Raw genomic sequence first — 19499 nt, 5'->3', positions numbered from 1 at the left:
CTAATAAGTAGGACTAATTCAAGACAATTAACGTACACGACATTTCACAACTTTTTACCGAATACAGATAAATTATATAAATTGAAATAACTTTAATTTTCTCAAATTGAAAACAAAAATATTTGATGCTTGATGCGTATTGACGCTAAAAATAATTGAAGATTAAAAAGTAACTAAAGTAACCAAATAAATGTTATGACATTGAATGATATATGAAAACTGCTACAAAGACTGGTACACGGTCATAAAATTTTACGACAGCAAAAACATGATACAATTCCTACTTGAAAACGAGTTTCGAAATTGATGATTTGTCCCTTTATGAAACACTAATTGTGTGTAATCGAGTGTGTAATGATGGCATTAAAGTTCTGTTGAGCACTTTGGCGCCAATATAAAGCGACATTTATAAACGCTTATTGCGCCTAAATATACTAATCGAATACCATACTTTGTAGATTATTACTCAGAGAATTAATCTACGATTTATTAAATATTTATCATTACATTTTAGAAATGAATTCCGGTTCATGTTATTTAAGAGACGAATGCACTGAATGCCATGATATGTATTCAGTAAGTAACTTGTTCATTGGATTGACAATCTATTGCGTACAAAGTTTAAATATTACCATCTAGCTTTTGATCTGCGTAACAACTAAAAACTCGTATATCGTTCGCTGTATTCCCCGTAAACGTTGGAAATTAATAAACACAATGTTTGCGATATCATATGCATACATGTAAATCCACAGACTCCGGCTAAGGCTAAACAGTAATTATGGCGGCCGGCCCCATTGCAGAACGTAATCAAGGTAAGTTTATGTTGTATAATACTCATAAATTTTTAAAAGCTCTGTTTATATGTAACACATGGGATAGCAATTATTCAAATCCTGTTACTTTCTTATAACACATGGAATATTGAATTATATTAGGTTATGTATAACCTTAAAATTAAAACAATTAGAATAACATTCTTACTTCCGAAGTGAAATATTAACTATAACTGATACTAGCAAATTTACATGATGTACAATCTTTTTCAGATGCTACAATATATGTGGGTGGTTTGGATGACAAAGTTACGGAGTCCCTTATGTGGGAACTATTTGTACAATCAGGACCAGTGGGTTTGTACTTAATATAATGTATATTGCGACAATGTCTTTTAAATATTAATATGAAATATATCCGATAACTTCATTTTTAGTTAATGTCCATATGCCTAAGGACAGGGTGACACAAATGCATCAGGGCTACGGATTTGTCGAATTCATGGGAGAAGAAGATGCAGACTATGCTATTAAAATAATGAATATGATAAAACTGTATGGGAAACCAATAAGGGTGAATAAAGCAAGTGCTCATCAAAAGAACCTGGATGTTGGAGCTAACATTTTCATTGGAAATCTTGATCCAGAAGTAGACGAGAAATTATTGTACGATACTTTCAGTGCGTTTGGCGTAATTCTTCAAACACCAAAGGTAACATATTTCTACTAGTAATACAAATTCTGAAAGAAAAAGGTAAAAACCATTTGTATTGTCAAATTATAGGGCTTAATCATAATCTATTCCTCTTTTAGATAATGAGAGATCCTGAAACAGGAAATTCAAAAGGTTTTGCATTTATAAACTTCGCCTCGTTCGATGCATCCGATGCAAGTATAGAAGCGATGAACGGGCAATACTTGTGCAACAGGCCTATTTCTGTATCGTACGCTTTCAAACGTGATGCTAAAGGAGAAAGGCACGGCAGTGCAGCCGAAAGATTGCTAGCCGCACAGAATCCACTGAGCCAAGCGGATAGGCCTCATCAATTGTTCGCTGACGCTCCTCCGCTAGCGCCACCTCCAATGCCAAATTCAAATCCGGCGTCTCATCAGCCTACTCATCATCCTCAACATCACGTGATGCATCACGGAATGGTGGTTCCACCACCGCCGCCACCGTCAACGCCTGGACCACCAATGGGTCATCCTCCTCCACCTCCTGTTCCTCCTCCGCCATCGAGTGGATTTCCTCCGTCGAGTATTCCTCCGCCTCCGTTGCCACCTATGTCGATGGCAGCTCATCCTCCTTTACCACCCGGTATGCCACCTCCGTTACCACCTATGCCTGTTCCAACGTCTCAAGCTCAAGGGACACCAAGGATGATGGCGCCGCCACCTCACTGGAGCGTCGGTGGCCCGCCACAAGGCCAATTTCCACCTCCCCCGCCTCCCTCTTCCACCGGAGCACCACCTCCTCAGTTTGGGCAATTTCAACCTCCGCCACCGCGTCCTCCACCTGGCTGGAGACATCCACCTCCTCCCCCTGTATCTCAAGGAGGACCACCACCACCTCCGCCGCCACCGCCACAATTTCGACCACCATTCCCACCGAGAGGCCCACCTCCGCCACCACCACCCCACGATACGAATCAATATTAAGATTACTGTTTGTCTCAGTTTCCGACGTGTTCCTTAAGACTTGTCGAAACGTAACGTAAGGATTTTTACTATGTTCACGATGTTCAATCTGACTGAAGGTATAGACTGTACAAAGGTGTATTTCGTACAAGAATTTCATAATAAATTTCTGGACCGTAAACCATGGCTACCTTTCACTGTAAATCCTCTGGACGGAACAAAAGAAGAAAGGCTGGGAAAATTTTCCTGTAAATTTACGGGCGTTGTTTTTCGAATGCTTCGAACTCGGTCATTTGGTACATCGATCCGGTAGTCGCGTGTGAATAAGGACATGCCAAGCTCGTGTTATCGATTATTTCGAGCTTGTCCTGTCCAGTCAGTGATAACGCTGTGCGGACAAATGAGCGGCAAAACAGTTGTCACCGAGCACACCGACGCGTTGAAAGGTTCCAAAAGACGAAACCGCACGGGGAAATAAAGACGCGCGCGGCTGAGAAATCGCGTTGTGCGTGTTGGTCGCGTGTCACCAACCTGGTAAGTAAGGGGAACAGGTGTCTGGAGTAGTAAATTAAGCGGCGCCGGCCGCGCTATGCATTCTGAAAATAACAAGATTTTTTTAGATCGTTCGTGACTCAATGCGGTGGCTTCATCGATCCGCGCGTCGTCTCGCTGGCTCGCTAGCTTTTAATAAAATTCAGCTACGACCGGCAAATTCCGAGTGCTCTTTGATAGAATTTTTTCCAACGAAAACAAAGAGGTATCATGTTCGCGTCGTGACATGGCACGTTTCTATTACGAGTGCAGCGCGGATCTATGGAACGGCACGGGGGATAGTGAAACGATAAAACCGTACGCGTGCACACCGGACAAGTATTGTTTGTACTGCTGTTGCAATTCCCAGTGTTGTCTTCTGGTACAAAGACGGCCGCCGCGACATATCTGGGAAGCCTGGTACTTTTGGCTGGGCGTTGCTTTACTCGCTGTATTTATCGTATCTTCGGTAAGTGGTCCCCGGATAGGGGACATCAGAATCGTATCGTTTAATTGTTGTGGCGCAAGTGGCTCGTGTCGTGTCAAACCGAGCACTTTTTGAAGTAACGCTTCAAATTTCGGATAAAATGTTCTGACAAAAGGCATTATTTAATTTGTTCTTTTCGCTTATATTTTTACGTTTTACTTCCGAGTTGTTAGACAGTAGAGACGATGGTGAAAAATATCTGTGACTTATCTAGGAATGAAACGTTCCATTTTGATCTTCTTAATAAATTCCGAACTCGTCGTGGAAAAATATATAATATCACAGTTATTAACAAGGGTATCGACAACAGAGACTTTAGAATAACCGGTATTTTACGCGCAATAAAAACGGACCTTTTCTGAAGCATTTACTATCCGTGGATGAGAAATGAATTTCACACGACAATTCTAAGCGAATATATTATTGTACTGACGAAGAGAAAAAGCACTATAACGATGCGCCGAGCGAGGTTTATGTCCTCGTAAAGTTTCTTTATACGTCTAATGGGATTATCAAGGCATTTTGTGTTCTGAATTGCGACCAAGCAAAGTAAAATGTTTAATATCATTGAATAGAAACAAAGTAAAAAATGTTCAAAATATATTTCTATGAATTTCCAACTCTTTTTAGTAAGTAAACAATTTGCGAATATCAATCTACTCTTAGGACAGAGCTACATCTTGTCTCAGTCTTTTAGAACGATCTTGTACAAAAAGTTACCGTACCAACGATCGTGGAAACATACAAGTACAAAATGTTACTGCAATTTGTGTCCGATTTGACACAGAACGATTCAAAATAAAATACTAATTGCTTGTCCGCCTCGCTTTAAATGGTTTTCTCGTTCGTCGCGTAGTAGTTGTCGTCTACATCGAGTTTTTCTGAGGGTCATTTTGATTCCTTTTCGAAACCAGGTGAGCAGCTACATAGTCAGTAATTGCAGACATAATATTCAAGGTGTTCCATTAAGACACAACACGCACGCCGTCCGACGAAACGACCGCGCCAGGCCTCCAGGAAGTAATCAGAACGAGATACTAATAAGTATAATTCCAACGTCGGAATTTTTCCCGTCGCATAGAAAAATGTTCGTAATCGCCTCTCAGCCGGGCGTCAGTCACCTGAGTGAGTAAAATTTTTTAACAGACCCGGTGACACTCGCTCGTCAGATTCAGCGCGCCCGTCCATTCAAATTCCAAAGCCCGTTCGGAACGCATTCGTACACGTTCGTGCGCTATATTTCATCCCGTACCGCATAATCACGTATGATTTAGTAAGGACGATGTTGGCGGATACGTGATTCGTATCGAGCAGCCGCGATAAATAGAAAACGGGCAACAAAACGGCAAACGAGTTTGAATGCAAAAAACGGGGGAACAGCAATCCTTAATCCTTCCGAGATTCGATTAACCTTAGAGTATTACACACATTTTTTTGTCCATTAATACCATACCGGGATCCATCTGACTGCTATTTGTGCTCTTAATGTTGCCCATAATTAATGTTCCCGCTCTAAAAAATGACGGACCGCAACCGCGCAGAAGTTTTAATTCGAAGTTATATTTTTCATTTTGCGCGACGCTGGTATGCGATTCCGTACAGAAACGTTCACGACCGCTGATAAAATTGTTTCTATCATTTGTTTTTTGTATGTACTCTTGGAATACCACCGCGATATGAAGGAGTAAAAAGTGTGGAAACATTACTCGGTAATAAGGTGTTTTGAAGCTCGTGTAAACTAGAATCATAAGACGCTGCTGTCTTTTAATACAATTTAACACTATTCTTGTAATTTTCAATTCAACATTTTGAAAATCGTTTTACGATACAGATACATCTACTTTTGATATTAGATCGTAGAATGAAAAATATAATTGCGAAAAAACGGAATGACGAGCGGGAAATAATTCACGGGGGGCCACGAGCACTAATAACTAATAACGTTGCCCGTGCATTGATTTATATTGCAGCCCCTGTCGTAGCGTGAAGTCGTTCCGTTTTAACGGGGCAATTATGTCGACGAGAGACCGATGGAAAGAGCTGGAAGACCACCATTTTGCCATTTTTCGCGGCGATGCGTCTTGAAAGACACCGTGTTGCACCGCGAGGTCTTTGATTGGCAGGAACATCGCGACCGCGTCATTACGTTGCAGGGAGCATTTACGATAAACGTATCTTTCTTACGTGGCCCTCTCGGATATAATAACCGGTAGGATAGCGACTCGACGCCCCGATCGCGGCCAACATTCTGGACAAATGAGAAACGATTTTATCCAAGATGGTGGGCGCCATCTGTGCTCTGTGTTGGTCAAGTGTTCTTTATTCCGTTTGGTAAGTACTGTGAGCCCCTAAAGTCTTGGCCCCCCATCTTATAGCGGATTTAAAAGAGTTGACACTTGGAGGGGGGGTGGCTACGCAAAAATCGTGATAAAAATTCGACGATTCGAGAATCCCCATTCATAGAAATTATACGTAAAAATAGAAAGATTAAGGTTTTCATGGGCGCTGTTTGAAGCGATTAAAAGTGGCCCTCCCCCTCCCTCACAGTAGAATGTGGTTGATCGAACGCGACGGATGCAGTCTGAGACGACGATTCACGTTAACAACGACCATAGTACAAATCGCGGATCGAAATTAATTAGGTTTAAGTCGTTTCGGCACGTCTGAACATCGCTCGGGAATTTAGAATTTTATACACCGGGGAGTTTCTGCTTCTATTCGATCGAGCGGTCAGCCCCAAACGAAACTCGTTTCCGAGGACTGGAACGGGCGCAATTCCCATTAACAATTAAGAAGACACGGTTGACGTACTCGACCGGGTACGAAGAGATTGGGAGCTAATTAAAAAAGACAATCGAACCCCGAATGGAACCCCAAGGCGACGTTTAAACTCTTTTCCCTTTCTCTTTTCGCGCATGTCCCTCGATCCGCCGCGTCCCTTTATCTTTCTACGGCTCTTCATCTTCCCTTTCCGTCTCGCTTTTGCTCCTCCGTTGCTTCCCCATCTCAAGATCGATCCCGAGATAGCGTTTAATCGCGGTGTAATCTTCGTGGAAGAGTGGAATCGGAGTGGATCTTCGACGGTTCCCGGGACACGCGCTTCTCCGACGATGAAGTTGCCATAGTTCGCTTTTAGGGTCGAATAATTCGAATGCGGTGTAAACTTAACCGTCCAATATGGGGGACCGGATCTCTGACTGGCTATACCAATTATCGTACTCAAATTTATTATTTTTAAATACAATTAATCCCCCCCCCCTCCACTCGTATTAATAACAATGGTGATTCAGTGCAAATGAAAAGGAACTACTTTTCTTTTCGTTTATATTTTTACCAAATGTTTATTACACTGTGTTGTACTTCTATTTACAAAATACTTTTTACAAAATTACAAAACCGATAGAAAAGGTATAAATGACGTAAACAGTATAAAAATCAATAATACGTGTTTTTTTCGAGTCGAACGATGCTTAATTTCGGTTACCAGATGAGAACTATTGTTTCCAACGTGTCACGGTTGCTGACTTTTGTTTTTAATTTATTCAAACATAAACCGATAAATATATTAAAGTTTCTTTCCATTTATAGTGAACCACCATTATAGTGTACCAATACGAGTGGGAGTGTACATATAAAAGTCACACAAGTTGGGCCATTCAAGCATGAAGCATTTCCTGTGCTCCTTCGATTGTTTTCAAGGGACGATAAAATTTAATCTTTGCAGAATAGAATAGTTTCGCTATGTTAAGCGTACGTTAGCATATTGTTTATAGATGTCTCAGTGGGTTTTCCAACGAGAAGCGTTATATTAAGCTTCACGCAATTTACTTTAAAAAAAAATAAGTTCCAAGTTTCGGAATATTTGGAACATCAGAGCTCTTTCAAAGACGAACTAAACGGCCTTTGTGCTCTGTTAGTAGAAGTGTGTGGATTGCAAAACGACTTTGTAAATTTGTAATATAACGTATCAAACACAGGAACGCTGGTCGGTTATTTATTTCCCACTAACCTAATAGACGGTCTCGGGAAAGCGTAACGATCCGCGACACATCGATCGTGAAGCTTAATTAATATGCACCGAAATTAAAAGCCGATACGCGTTTGACATTTAGCACGAGATCGTTAGCAATTAGCCGCGTAGGCTGGGAGAGGAAAACTACCGTCTCGTTAACATAAGATTTCGTCGAGTGGTCGTGGCAACGGTGAAAAACTCTGGAAATAAAGGATTCAGTTATGCTGTGTTTAATAATATACCTATACCTGTTTTTATTTCCCTCAAATCCCACGCTACAACGCGCTAACACAAGACACCCATTAATAAATAGCAGGATTCTAAAGATTTACACCTGAGAAACTCCAGTTCTCACGATTGAGTCGTTGGTCTAATTAAAGCTAATTACGCCCGTACAAGTAATATTCCTGGCCGGTGAAACAAAAATATCGCGGGGTTTCGTCCTAGACCCGCCAAAAGATTCTTTGATGAGACTTTTCTACCGAATCCTAAGATCTGTTGAGCCCTTGAATCAAACCGCGATATCTCAGCGGCCCTCGAGGAAAATAAACAATAGGAATAAGTTTTTAAACGAGAGTACTTTTCTTGTATTCATAAACTGATCGACTGATTTTTGGTTTATCATCGAGTAGCTTCTGCAATTAAATTCTGAGAGAATCAAAATGCATAATACAAAGGTGTAACTAGGACACAGGAAAAGAAAAGGTACAAAACGAAGACGATATAACAAGAGACGCATAAAAAAAATCAAAATACGCCGTTACAAACATATTTACAACACGGTCGTTGATTTAAAGCGCGCAGCAAAGGCTGTTCAAAGTGCGTTGAATTGCAAACAAGATCGATAGCATCGTTGTGCTCGTTAATTATTATGTTCATACGATTAATAGAATTATATCTACCGCACAACGCGCGATGCTGTTCCAGATAAAGCAAAGCACCCAGTGTCTTGGATCTCTAGCAGGAATTTAAATAGTTTGCGAGCGTGATTGATAAAATAAGGGGATCGAGCTAACAATGCGCCGAACGAGGACGCGTTTAAGTATAGTGGACCGTTTTGAACGTGTTTGTCTCCTCGTGTGCGCGAATACCGACGAAGGGGAGAAGCCGCGATCGAAGAAAAGCACGGTCCTCGTCGAGACGCGGCGTGGAACGTGGATCGAGGCGATCCTCGTTGGCTGCGATCGGAATCGGTCCCGATCGGCTGAACGTACGCGATACATTTCAATAAATTAGCCGCGTGAAAGAAATCCTTGTGCTCCCTGTAAATCTTTTTACGCCGGACACTCGATCCGCTTGTGGAATAAGAAGCGGCAAGGGAGCAGACTGCCGACGACCTCGTTCAAGTGCAACGAAGTGTCATTCCGATAACCCAGGCCGGCTTTTACTGTCACTCGACGGACGACGATAAAGAAATGTGCAACCAGCGGGGCTCTGTTTAATGTTGCGTGGTCAGGAAACCGACCGGGGAATTAAACTCTCGTCCCGTTCGGATGCCAGTGGCTAAGATTGAGACGTTCAACGCGTCGTCCGCCATTGCATGCCACGGTTACGATTCGTAAACTGAACGTCGTCTCGCGATCGGCGCGTTCAACTTTCGTACAGCGCACAGAGGTCGCGATTATAGATACTAGTTGGAGAAAACTATTTCTTTACGTGTATCGATGAATAAATATACGTATTATTTGTTTTTTTGTCAATTTATGAGGTTACTTTTGTTTCTATGCGTCGTCTAAGCGTGTCTGCGTATTTAACTTCCACGAAGCCCAGCTTTTCGGTTGCTGCACGTTAGCGAGGACCCTGCCCCGTCAATGATTGGTTGCATCTGGACGTTCCAAAATATATCGCTGGAAAATACGCACGCGCGTACAGTTTAGACACGATTGTTCCAATAAATCGGTCGTGTTCGAAATAAAAGTGCACGGAATTCCGTGGAAGCGCGACGATAGAGACAAGAAGAAGTACGATCTAATAAAATACAGAAATCGACGAATAAAATACCGCTGTACAAGTATACTTCTTTGTTATTTATTACGCGTTGCTATATAGGGTGTCCCAGTGATAGTAGTACAACCAAGAAGCAGGCGATTGTTCGTGCAAAAACGAGACGAAAATGTAGAATAACATTTTTTTCTGCGATCTTCGGATAACGGGAAAAATAACTTTGAAAATTTGCAAATCTCCAACGCAGTTCACCGTTTTAATTAAATCTGTTGTACGAAGATTTACAATTACTAAATAACGATAAATTGTCAGAGTTATTTCGTAAATCTCGATATAACGAAATTTAATATTTATAGATCGTGATTGATTAGAATGCAATTAGTTGCGCGCGCCAAATTCTACAGATTTTCAAAGTTCTTTTCCTCGATGATGAAAGGTGTTACAAAAAAATTTTATTCCACACTTTCGACTTGTTTTTACATAAAATGTTATTTACTTCCCGATTATACCACGATTATTGGGACGTTCTGTATAATACGTACAAAGAAAGGCGAAGTTTGTTGGTTTCCTTTTATCGTTTTGAACTCTATTTTGAACGTAAGAATTTTCTTTTTTCTTTTAGGGTAGCACCTTCTGAAAATTTGAATACCGCTGCTGTACTATTCGCGAGACTCTCGCGACGATTGAATAAACATCGACCACGGACGGAAACTTCGATCGTTCATTGTGATGGGAGAGATTTCGCGATTGGCCGCATTCAAAGGCTCTGTACCCCCATCTGGAAGCCGTCTGTGATCCCGTGGCTGCGTAAACGCGTACACGGATCCCCGTGTTGTTGTTCCAATAAATCGGTCGGCTTTAAGAAACCTCCGTCGCAAAAAGACCGCTAGGGGTTCAGCGAAAGTGCGAATAAATTGCGAATGCCGCGAAGGCTCCGGCAGGAATTATACCGAGTCGCGGCGAGAAAACGCAAAAAGCGACTGTGGAAACCGACAAACGGAGGACAGAGAGGACAAAAGCAATTAGTCCCTTTGATAAGTACGTAGTTTACAGCGTGCATTCCTGTTTCAAGTATAATCACGAAACGAACTCCTTCGCGGAGAATCGATATACATTTATAACGATAGTTATTTATTAACGGGTCAACAATCGTTTTTAAAGGAACTATAAAGTTTATACTACTACGAGGTAAATAAATCGACTTCAATGTACTTTGGTTGATATACGTATATTTACGCTTTCTGGTTTGGTACGCATTATTCGAATAAAATTCTGCTCGATCTCCGGTATGTATTAATTGAAACGAAACATTTACGTGCAAGTACGTTAATCGAATGCAACAGTATCTTCAACGAAGTGTATAGGATCGATAAACGTACCATAAAAAGCAGTACGTTACAGAGTATACACTGAAATCGATTGGGTGCGATAAATCGAAAGAACTGATACGGTAATGTATTGTAAAAAAATGTTCGACTTAAGCTACTGGTTTACTGTGAATTTTATAACGCTCGTATGAAATTAAAATAAATGTGCAGTACGGAATATTGTTCGAGAAGAAGGACTCGTGGACGATATTGCAATAAGTTTGGAACGGTATCGATGAAGAAAATACTAAAAAAGAATTTTTGATCAAATTCCATCGTTAATTTGAAATGAAAATTTAAACTTGTTAACATGCTTGTGAAATTCATGGCATAGAATACTTTACAACGAAATGAATAAATAAGTGTTTCGTTTTATAATTTACACCGCTGACGCGTCACAAGTTCTGAATGTAATCGTCGAGTCTTATATATTAAAATCAACACATTTTTACATTCACAAGGTAATTCGTAAATCTAATCTGTTTCGTGACCATTGTACGAACGAATTTAAACAAAATTAAATAGTATATGTTTGAAAAATTACATTAAATCGTACGTCAAGGCGTCTGGTGACTTGTGGACGAAAAATTTCGAGGAACCATATAAAAGAGATAAAAAATGGATAATAAATAAATTACAGATCGTGCAAAAGGTTTCAAGATCTACTGTTACACGATTCCCATGCTTCTAAGCAACACCGTCGAGTCCACCCCGTAAAAGATAAGTTGTTACAAATTCCCTTCTTCGGTTCACGTTACCGATCCATTACACGCTGGAAAAGAGGGCGATCGGCTCGGAAAAAGAAATCCCCTCGAAGGGGCGCCCATTACGCGTCGCGCTATGCGAACCGAACTAATGTCACCGATGACGGAATTAAAATAGATATAGAAGTAAATTTGTGAGCAGAACGAAGAAAGAGAAACCGAGGGAGAGAGAAGGAGACAGAGTGTGAGAGAGAGTGAAAGAAGCAAGAGAAATAGAAGGACGCGATTCTCTTCCAGTGGGAGGTACTAAAATTAGAGGAGCCCACGCGGGTAACAGTTTCTTCTTGCAGCTTCCTTCAGACATTTTCAAATAGTCCTTTACGCCGATAACAACGTCGTGTTTTTGCGATGTCTCGCGCTGTCAGTCGCCGCTACTCGGCGCCGTGATTCTGTGTTCGATTCCGATTGGCTCGCGTACCGACTTCTCCTTGGAATTCGTTCAACGAATCCTCCCCGAGCTCTCCGTAATATTCCAACAACCGTTTCTTTTATACTCTTTGTTATCGTCTACGATTATCGTTATCGCTACGTCATCGATCGGCGGGAATATTACTTTCGAAGAGATCGATCGGTATCCGCATATCCGTGGATTCGGAATAAATCCTTCGACAACGAGACCAGTCAAGTGTCGGGATCCTTTGCCGTTGATCGTGTTATCGTAATCGCGATCGCTGGTTACATTCGGTACAGACCCGGCATTCGAGATGATAATATATATTCCTGTCTTCTGCACGCGTTTCGAGTGGCTCTCGCGCGGATAGCAGAACAGAGAGAACCTGCTTCGCCGTCGACTTTGCTTATCAATGAAATTCCCCTTGAGTCGTCGTCGCGCTAAGTGATTCCGCAGGCACCGACCCTCTTCGTTTATTGAGAGGTTCGTGATTCCAGGAGTGCTCGTTTCCGTTAAACCTGACGGCATGCGTTGCAATCGATCGGCCATCGAGTCGTCAATCTGCATACATTTCCTACTGATGGTCCTGGTTTTTCTATCGGCGTGCATCGAACGAGCCGAGGGTAAGTCGGTCGCAAAACGACATTTACGTATCGACTTTTCGCCCGGCCGTAATCCACGCGACGTATATACACGGCACGCGCAATATCACGCGATCTGCACACGTAATGGAACGACCGACGCGGCGTGAAACGAACAAGACGAATCGGTTACGCCAGTGGTTCTTAATCCTTTCGAAATCGACACCTTCGATCAGAAGTTTCCAATTTTTGCAACATCAACGTCTGAATCTCAGTATGAGATTCTTCGGATAATAAAAAGAAACTATCGTGGATAGCGATATTACTTCGAACGATAGCGGAACATCTATTCCTTATTATCATTATAATTGAATTATTTTACTTAATGTAGATTTTTACCAAATTAGTAAATGGAAATCAACTTTTCTTTAAAGCATTTAGAAAATAATAATTTACATATATTAAACAATTAGTACTTTAAACTTCGGAGGGCTGCAGCGGCAGCAATAATCCATTTGAGGATTACTGAAGAAGAAGGTATCAAACTATTCATTCAAAACAATAGACTGCAAAGTAAACTCCATTGGACGTTGAAACTGCGTTAAAATGAAAAACAATAGACTGCGGGATATATGCACTTTGAGTAATAATAAAAATTGTACTGTGTTGCCTGGAAAAATAATTAAACGCGAGAGAATGATTTAACAATCAAATAATTCTTTGTTTTGAAAATTGCTTAACATCGACGTTGCCATACTGAATACGCCTCTTGCTTCTACAATTGCTGGAATAATTACCCAATTTATGTTTAACGTTTCATCTTGGGAATTACCATGTTTCTCAGTGAAAAGTTCTGTCGTGGCGATCGACGTATTGAGAACCAGTGGATTATGATCGCGCGCGTGTCACGCGAATCTGTACGCGCTAAATGCCAGGAAAATTCATTGATATTCGCAGGAAGGAGATGCGTGTGCACCAGCAAGGCCTGCAAGAAAGCCGGGGTGGACACGTGCAAAACGAAATTTTCCTGTTACACGGAGCTGATTCTGACTGGCGGTCAGAAATTAGGGGAGAACGCCACTACGAGAGGATGTACAGAGTTCGTATTATAACAATATCCACTTCGTAATAAATTACCTCTCTGACCTTTTATAACAGGTATGTCAAACATATGACCCGCTTGTTACAAGCACTATTTACTCAAAACAATGATAATCTAAGCTTCTAATAATTTAGCATAGCGTTTCTTATCCTTGTGAACCCTTTCTACTAGAGATTCTCATTTCAAGTGTAGTTTAATACGCCTACAGTCGTTAAACTCTGTTAATAAATATATATATAAAGTTAAAGTTATGAATGTATGAAACAATGAAAGGAACACGTTTCGAGTAAATGCGGTCCGTATTATCGAATAAGAATCGTTTCTTAAATTGATTATGAAAAATAAAATCAGTGTCTAATCGTGTTTGCTTCCGTCCGCAAGAACGAAGTCAGAGCGAAACAAAACGAACGGGACGCTGGTAAACACTGTCTCCGCGAAAAGTAAGTCTCCGACCTTTAACCTTCCCCCGTTGTCGGACAATAAATTCCGACGGTACGAGCTGCCGCGCCTCGAAAACGATTTAATTTGCCGGATCCGACGATTGACGTCCCGTCTATAAAGTCACAAACACTCTACGCCAAGCGGACAACCTTGACGAGATAATCGTCACCGAAATCGGTTTTCACGAATTCCATCCAGCCGTGTCGAAACGATCGTTTAAATACCTCGAACATCGTCGCGCGATAACGTAATATCAATTCAAAAAAAAGCAAAAGAAAAGAGGAAAACACTCCGCGTTTGAGATAGAGACCGACGACGGTCGCGAAAACAAATCGAATCGACCCCGTTTCGGTCCGATCCCTTTCGATATTATTGTATCGACGGCGAAACAATCGCTTCGTGGCGCAGCGTGGCTCGATACGCGCGAGAAATATTGAAATCTCCCGCGGCCATAAATCGCGCGAAACGGTTATTTAAATCCCGGCTATCGCCGGGGTCACGGAACTTTATCGAGCGACGCATTTATCGGGGCACATTTTATCGGCGTGTTGCGCGCTGCCGTTGTCCAGGGGTGCCACACCATTGTTGTGCGAGACAAAGTCCTGGGTCACGAGGTCGAAGTCGACCGACAACGTGGACCGATCGTCAGCTCCCTGGAACCATATGACTTGGCCCAGATTGAAGTGTTGCGACAGCCACGACTACTGTAACGCCAATCACCGCGTGAATGTCTCCACGTGGATCCACGACGAGGACAGGACCGATCTAGAGGAACCTACCGTCGACTATGATGGTAAACAGCCCTTCAGAACCTATTTTACCGGTTCAAATTCATTTAAGGATGGGAACCACTGCGATGGTTGAAAATAAAGCCAATATTCAAGAATTTTTTGCCCATAACTATGAAACTTTTTCTGATAAATGTTTAATGTTTTCGAAAGTACATTTCTTGAACTACTTCTTGTAAAAATTTCGTATAAAAATATTAATTATTACAGCCATAATAGGAATCAGCGTGAGAGGCCTCCAAAAATTTGTTAGAAAAGGACGGACGTGTAATTTTTCACTGCAAGTTCTGAAAATTTTTAATTTCAAGGATTGAAAAGAGATGAGAAAGAAAATTTCGATTTTTTCAATCTGTCACAGTGGTTTCCCCTTCAAATAATCTTCAAATTCCACCTTCGATACCTTCGTTGCTTTCAACGATACGAAGAAACGTTAGGGGAAAGTTGTAATAGACGTTCGAAATGGTGCTCATCCACGCTGATACCATTGTCCGAAACGAACGATAAGATAAGAATTAATAGCAGTACAAACTGTAATTGTTGTTTTTCATGTAATCTAGCGTTGTCGGTTGACTTGTTGTAAGTGATCCCATAAAAAAAAAGTCCATTAGCGCGAGGTTCGGTGAACGCGATAGTCACGGCGATCGAAAAATTTTGTATTTAAAATTTGTTTTACGAGACGCGCGGTACGGGTCGAGCAACCATCGCGCTGATACCGCATTCTTCTAATCTCGAGAGACAGCAATCGTACGTTTGATTTTAATTTTTAGAGTCAGAGTTCAGAAAACGAACGATCTTGAAAACTCCGGGGGGAAAATATTTTTTGCAACGCATCGATGTTTCGATAACATTCAAATTACATATCAAATATTTCTCGTTTGGTCGCGGTCTGGAAGAGATATTTAGGTGGCCTTTACGTCATTTTGTTCCAAGGTCGAGTCAACGCTTTCGATCAAATGTATTTCTTTTTTTAAATCAGCACCTCGTTACATTTTGCATAAAATTCCGCGGTGAATAAAAACACGTTATTATTCCCGCGTGAAATAAAATTGCCGCGAACACGAGGCGGCCGGTGACGGCCGGTTTCGCAACCGGACGGCGATAGCGAGCGTTTTAATGTTGAAATTATTCGCCGAGGTTAATTGGAAATATATTCGCAAGCAATAACTGTCCGGCGGTTTAAGAGAAACTGGAATCGACCGGCAGAAAACTGTTGGAAGGATGGATTTTATGTAAAAATTTCTGTTATGTACGAAGGCACGTTTAATGGGATATCATCGCATCGAGACGTAATGGGATCGATCCGGCCCGATCCAGGGGCGATCGCCGGAGGTCGGGAATCATCCGATCAGCTTCTTCAGAATCGCGTTAAGCCGCTCCACGTCGCCGCTCTGGTCTTGGCGATCGCTGCCCTGATATCGGTCCTAGCAGCCTGCTACGTTATTACAAGGTCTGCGAAAATTTTTATTATCACGTCTACCGTAAAGTTTCCTCATTGGCGATGATCGTGCGTCCGCCTCTCGCAAGAAAGGTGTCGGGATCCCGTGTAACGACTTCTTGCCGTTTCGCTTTTGCGCGCCGCGTCGTGAAAAAAACAACCCTGGCAAGATGCTACGATAAAACGTCCGTTTTACGACGACAACGCGTCCGCGCCCAAGAAGGTTCCGAACGCGTGTTTTTTGACGTACTGCCAGAAATGTTTTTCCCGCCGTGGGTTTCCGAGCGTTTATAAACAACCAATTTTTAATCGTTCGTTTTGTTTGTTTATCCTCCTCCTTGTCGCGCGTCAACGTTCCGCCCGTACCCTCGATCGACGAAACGTTCTTAGATTTTTCACCGCGTTTCACTTGACGCGCTGCCAAGAATGTATCTCCCTTTTTGTTGTGACTCTTTGCTAAGAAAGCGACACTGATACGTAAGTTCGTAATTGTAATTGTTTGGCATTGCTCGCTGGCATGGTACGCCCTGGGGAGGTTCGGTGAATCGATTCGCGCGACACGGCGTTTTAAATTCACGATCGAAGCAAAAGTTCCGATTCGTTCCTATGGTGAAATAGAGGGACGCGCGTGCCAGAACGTTCCGTCGCGCAATACCCTTATCAGACGACGTGTTTTCGCCACGATGTCCTTTAGGCAATGAGAAAAACCTTGAGCTAATATTAACTCGACGACCCGTGAACAATCAACAACGTTCGCAAGGTTACAAATCGCGATTGTCTCTTGGTGGTCGTCGATAGTCGATCGAGTCATCGACGACCGGAATTATATTAATGGGTTCTTTAAATGATCGCAAATTGAACATTTAAAAAAGCGATGCGAGTTGGGACTATTTGTGTAAAAGTGCATTTTTCTTAAAAAAAAATTTAATGGAAGGTTCTTGAGGCCGAAATAAGACGAAAATCAAGAATACCAATTTGTTGATCGATGCTTCGTTGAAAAGTTATTAACCTTTAAAATTCCGCCTGTAGAACAGTTGCACGCGTACGCAGTGAAAATTTGTATAATTCTCCATTAGTTCATAATTATTTAAATGTTTTCAAGGAATGTTGATTTCCATTTACCAATTTGGTAAAAATCAACGTTAAGTAAAATAATTCAGTTGATATCGAGAGTCCACTTAAGAACAGATGTCTCAGTGTCCTTAATGCAATTATTGACGACCTGAAGAAACACCTATGCAATGCATCGTGACGTTCGTTGCAGCAGACACGTTCGTAAATCGAGTTTTATTCACCGAGAACCCCGACGGCTATCTTCGCGACGTCTCCTAGCGTCGAAGAGCTGAAAATTCAGGAATCTATAATGTTTCCGATGCGCTCGACGGGGTCCAAAAATATCTCGCGATAAACAGCGAGTGTAAGAGGGAATGCGTTTACTGAAACCGTACGCCGCCGCTTATCACGATTGTCCCTTATCCTAATTCACCTCCATTTTACTTGCGCTCCGAGCGACCGTACGACGACGATAAAGGAGAGGTACACCAGCGATTCGCCCCACGGCTGGCGTTATCCTTGTGACAAGGCAACGTCATTACACGCGACAGATAGAAACGCGCCCACATTAAGGCCCCGGAGACCGTGTGAAACACGAAGAAATCAGGAAAGGAACGCGTCTCCCCTCCCGCCTGGACGTGACACTCAAAATACACGCTCGAAGGCGAGATAAAGAAGAAGGGAGGGAAGCGACACGGACCACGAAAAGGTGTGCGCGAGTGGCTGACTGGTGACCGGGACATTCCCGAACTCGAAAACCCACTTAACCGTTCCGGGGGCCGAAGATTAGAGGGTAGACCCATGGTGGGCCATCGGGACCCCGCTATCTGCTCCAACGGATTCCCTGAAAGAGCAGGCCTGATAAGGGGCCAGTTGTGTGCGGCTTTTAGCGCGCCGCGACAAACCGGCCAGACGACGGAACCGGTGAAATCGGCCACAGAGCGGAAAACGAACAACGAGACCGAACCGGATAAGAAAAAGCCCGATGCAAGGGCAATCGCTGACGGACCGGGGACCATTATTTATTTATCCGTTAAAATAAAATCGTAACATTGCCCGTAATTGTATATTTTTTAGGCGATATCAAGTTGGATCAGTGATCCTCAACGAGGGCGATAATGAATTTTTTTCTCGAAACTGCGTAGGATTTCGGGGGTACGTCTATTCACCAAAAATGATTGTATTTTAACCCCGCAACCGAAAATAATTTTTTCGGAACGATTTGAAATTTTTTAATTTTGTCGAAAAATTGGTCCACCTACTCGAATTTTTTTCTCGAAAATGGTTAAGATTTCGAGGGCATGTCTATTCACGAAAAGTGATTGTAATTGACCCCTGCAACCGAATATAATTTTTCCAGAACGATTTGAAATTTTTTAATTTTGTCGAAAAATTGGTCCACCTACTCGAATTTTTTTCTCGAAACTGCGTAGGATTTCGGGGGTATGTCTATTCACCAAAAGTGATTTTAATTGATCCCCGCGTCCGAAAATAATTTTTCCAGAACGATTTGAAACTTTTCAATTTGTTGATTGAGGCTTCGTTAGCAAGTACATAATTAACGTTTGAAGTTTCGCCTGTAGAACGGCTATATTACAACATTTCGTTGATCTTTCAGGTTCTTGAAGACGAATCCGTACACTGCTGGAAGTGTAGAGTAATGCGAATATTGTTCGTGGTTCGTCTAAATCGATGTTCATTGAGTATCTTGTCACCTCCCACTGTCGGGACGAACGAGTCAGGTAAGTATCTTTTTTCAATTTTGTATACAGGTTTCAAAAATACTGTAGTAATTGTAGATAATTTTGAAAATAACCTCGTCGATTCGAAGCAGTGAATTGCAAAAGTCTGGATGAAGTCTATCCAGATCTAAATGAATAGTATCTATTTCGATAACAAAATGTTGTCCGACTCTGATTCCAAGCAACTAGGAAGCCATTTGGAAATTAACGGGCACCAAAAGAACCACGATTCATGATTTACGGAGTAACGTGTCGTACAGTGACGTTCAAGCTTGATAATCCCCTAGATATTGCCCATTCATAACGCATTCGGCTGATACGTTTTATCGAAAAGTGCCGGTTAAAGCCAAAAAGTCTTATCGGTCGTGCACTGTTGACTCGATGCGTAGAGAGAAATCGCAGCGTGCACGCGCGACAGACTGAACGATTCAAAGCGGAATCTAAATC

At 42.0% G+C, this 19499-nt stretch overlaps 3 protein-coding genes across 3 annotated transcripts; all 3 read left to right on the top strand.

Moving 5' to 3' along the window:
* Window positions 1-558: 558 nt before the first annotated feature.
* Window positions 559-2580, top strand: LOC122404653 (splicing factor 3B subunit 4). The gene is made up of 4 exons (XM_043408815.1): window positions 559-815; window positions 1050-1133; window positions 1214-1488; window positions 1590-2580. Exons 1-4 carry the CDS (start codon window positions 782-784, stop codon window positions 2433-2435), a joined length of 1239 nt encoding a protein of 412 aa, XP_043264750.1. The 5' UTR covers window positions 559-781; the 3' UTR covers window positions 2436-2580.
* A 612-nt stretch (window positions 2581-3192) lies between these two features.
* On the top strand, window positions 3193-4565 carry LOC122404776. Its single transcript, XM_043409000.1, has 2 exons — window positions 3193-3414; window positions 4347-4565. The coding sequence occupies exons 1-2, from the start codon at window positions 3193-3195 to the stop codon at window positions 4563-4565; spliced, it is 441 nt and encodes a 146-aa protein (XP_043264935.1).
* Window positions 4566-12436: 7871 nt separating this feature from the next.
* Window positions 12437-18971, top strand: LOC122404756. The gene is made up of 5 exons (XM_043408979.1): window positions 12437-12533; window positions 13449-13590; window positions 14604-14827; window positions 16077-16269; window positions 18929-18971. The coding sequence occupies exons 1-5, from the start codon at window positions 12437-12439 to the stop codon at window positions 18969-18971; spliced, it is 699 nt and encodes a 232-aa protein (XP_043264914.1).
* Window positions 18972-19499: the final 528 nt, after the last annotated feature.

Source organism: Colletes gigas, unplaced genomic scaffold (assembly GCF_013123115.1).
Source record: "Colletes gigas isolate AHSC1104 unplaced genomic scaffold, ASM1312311v1 Colletes_gigas_Sc00003, whole genome shotgun sequence".
NCBI lineage: Eukaryota > Metazoa > Arthropoda > Insecta > Hymenoptera > Colletidae > Colletes > Colletes gigas.
The sequence above is the reverse complement of the archived record's forward strand: the minus strand, read 5'-3'. Positions and strand labels throughout refer to the sequence as shown.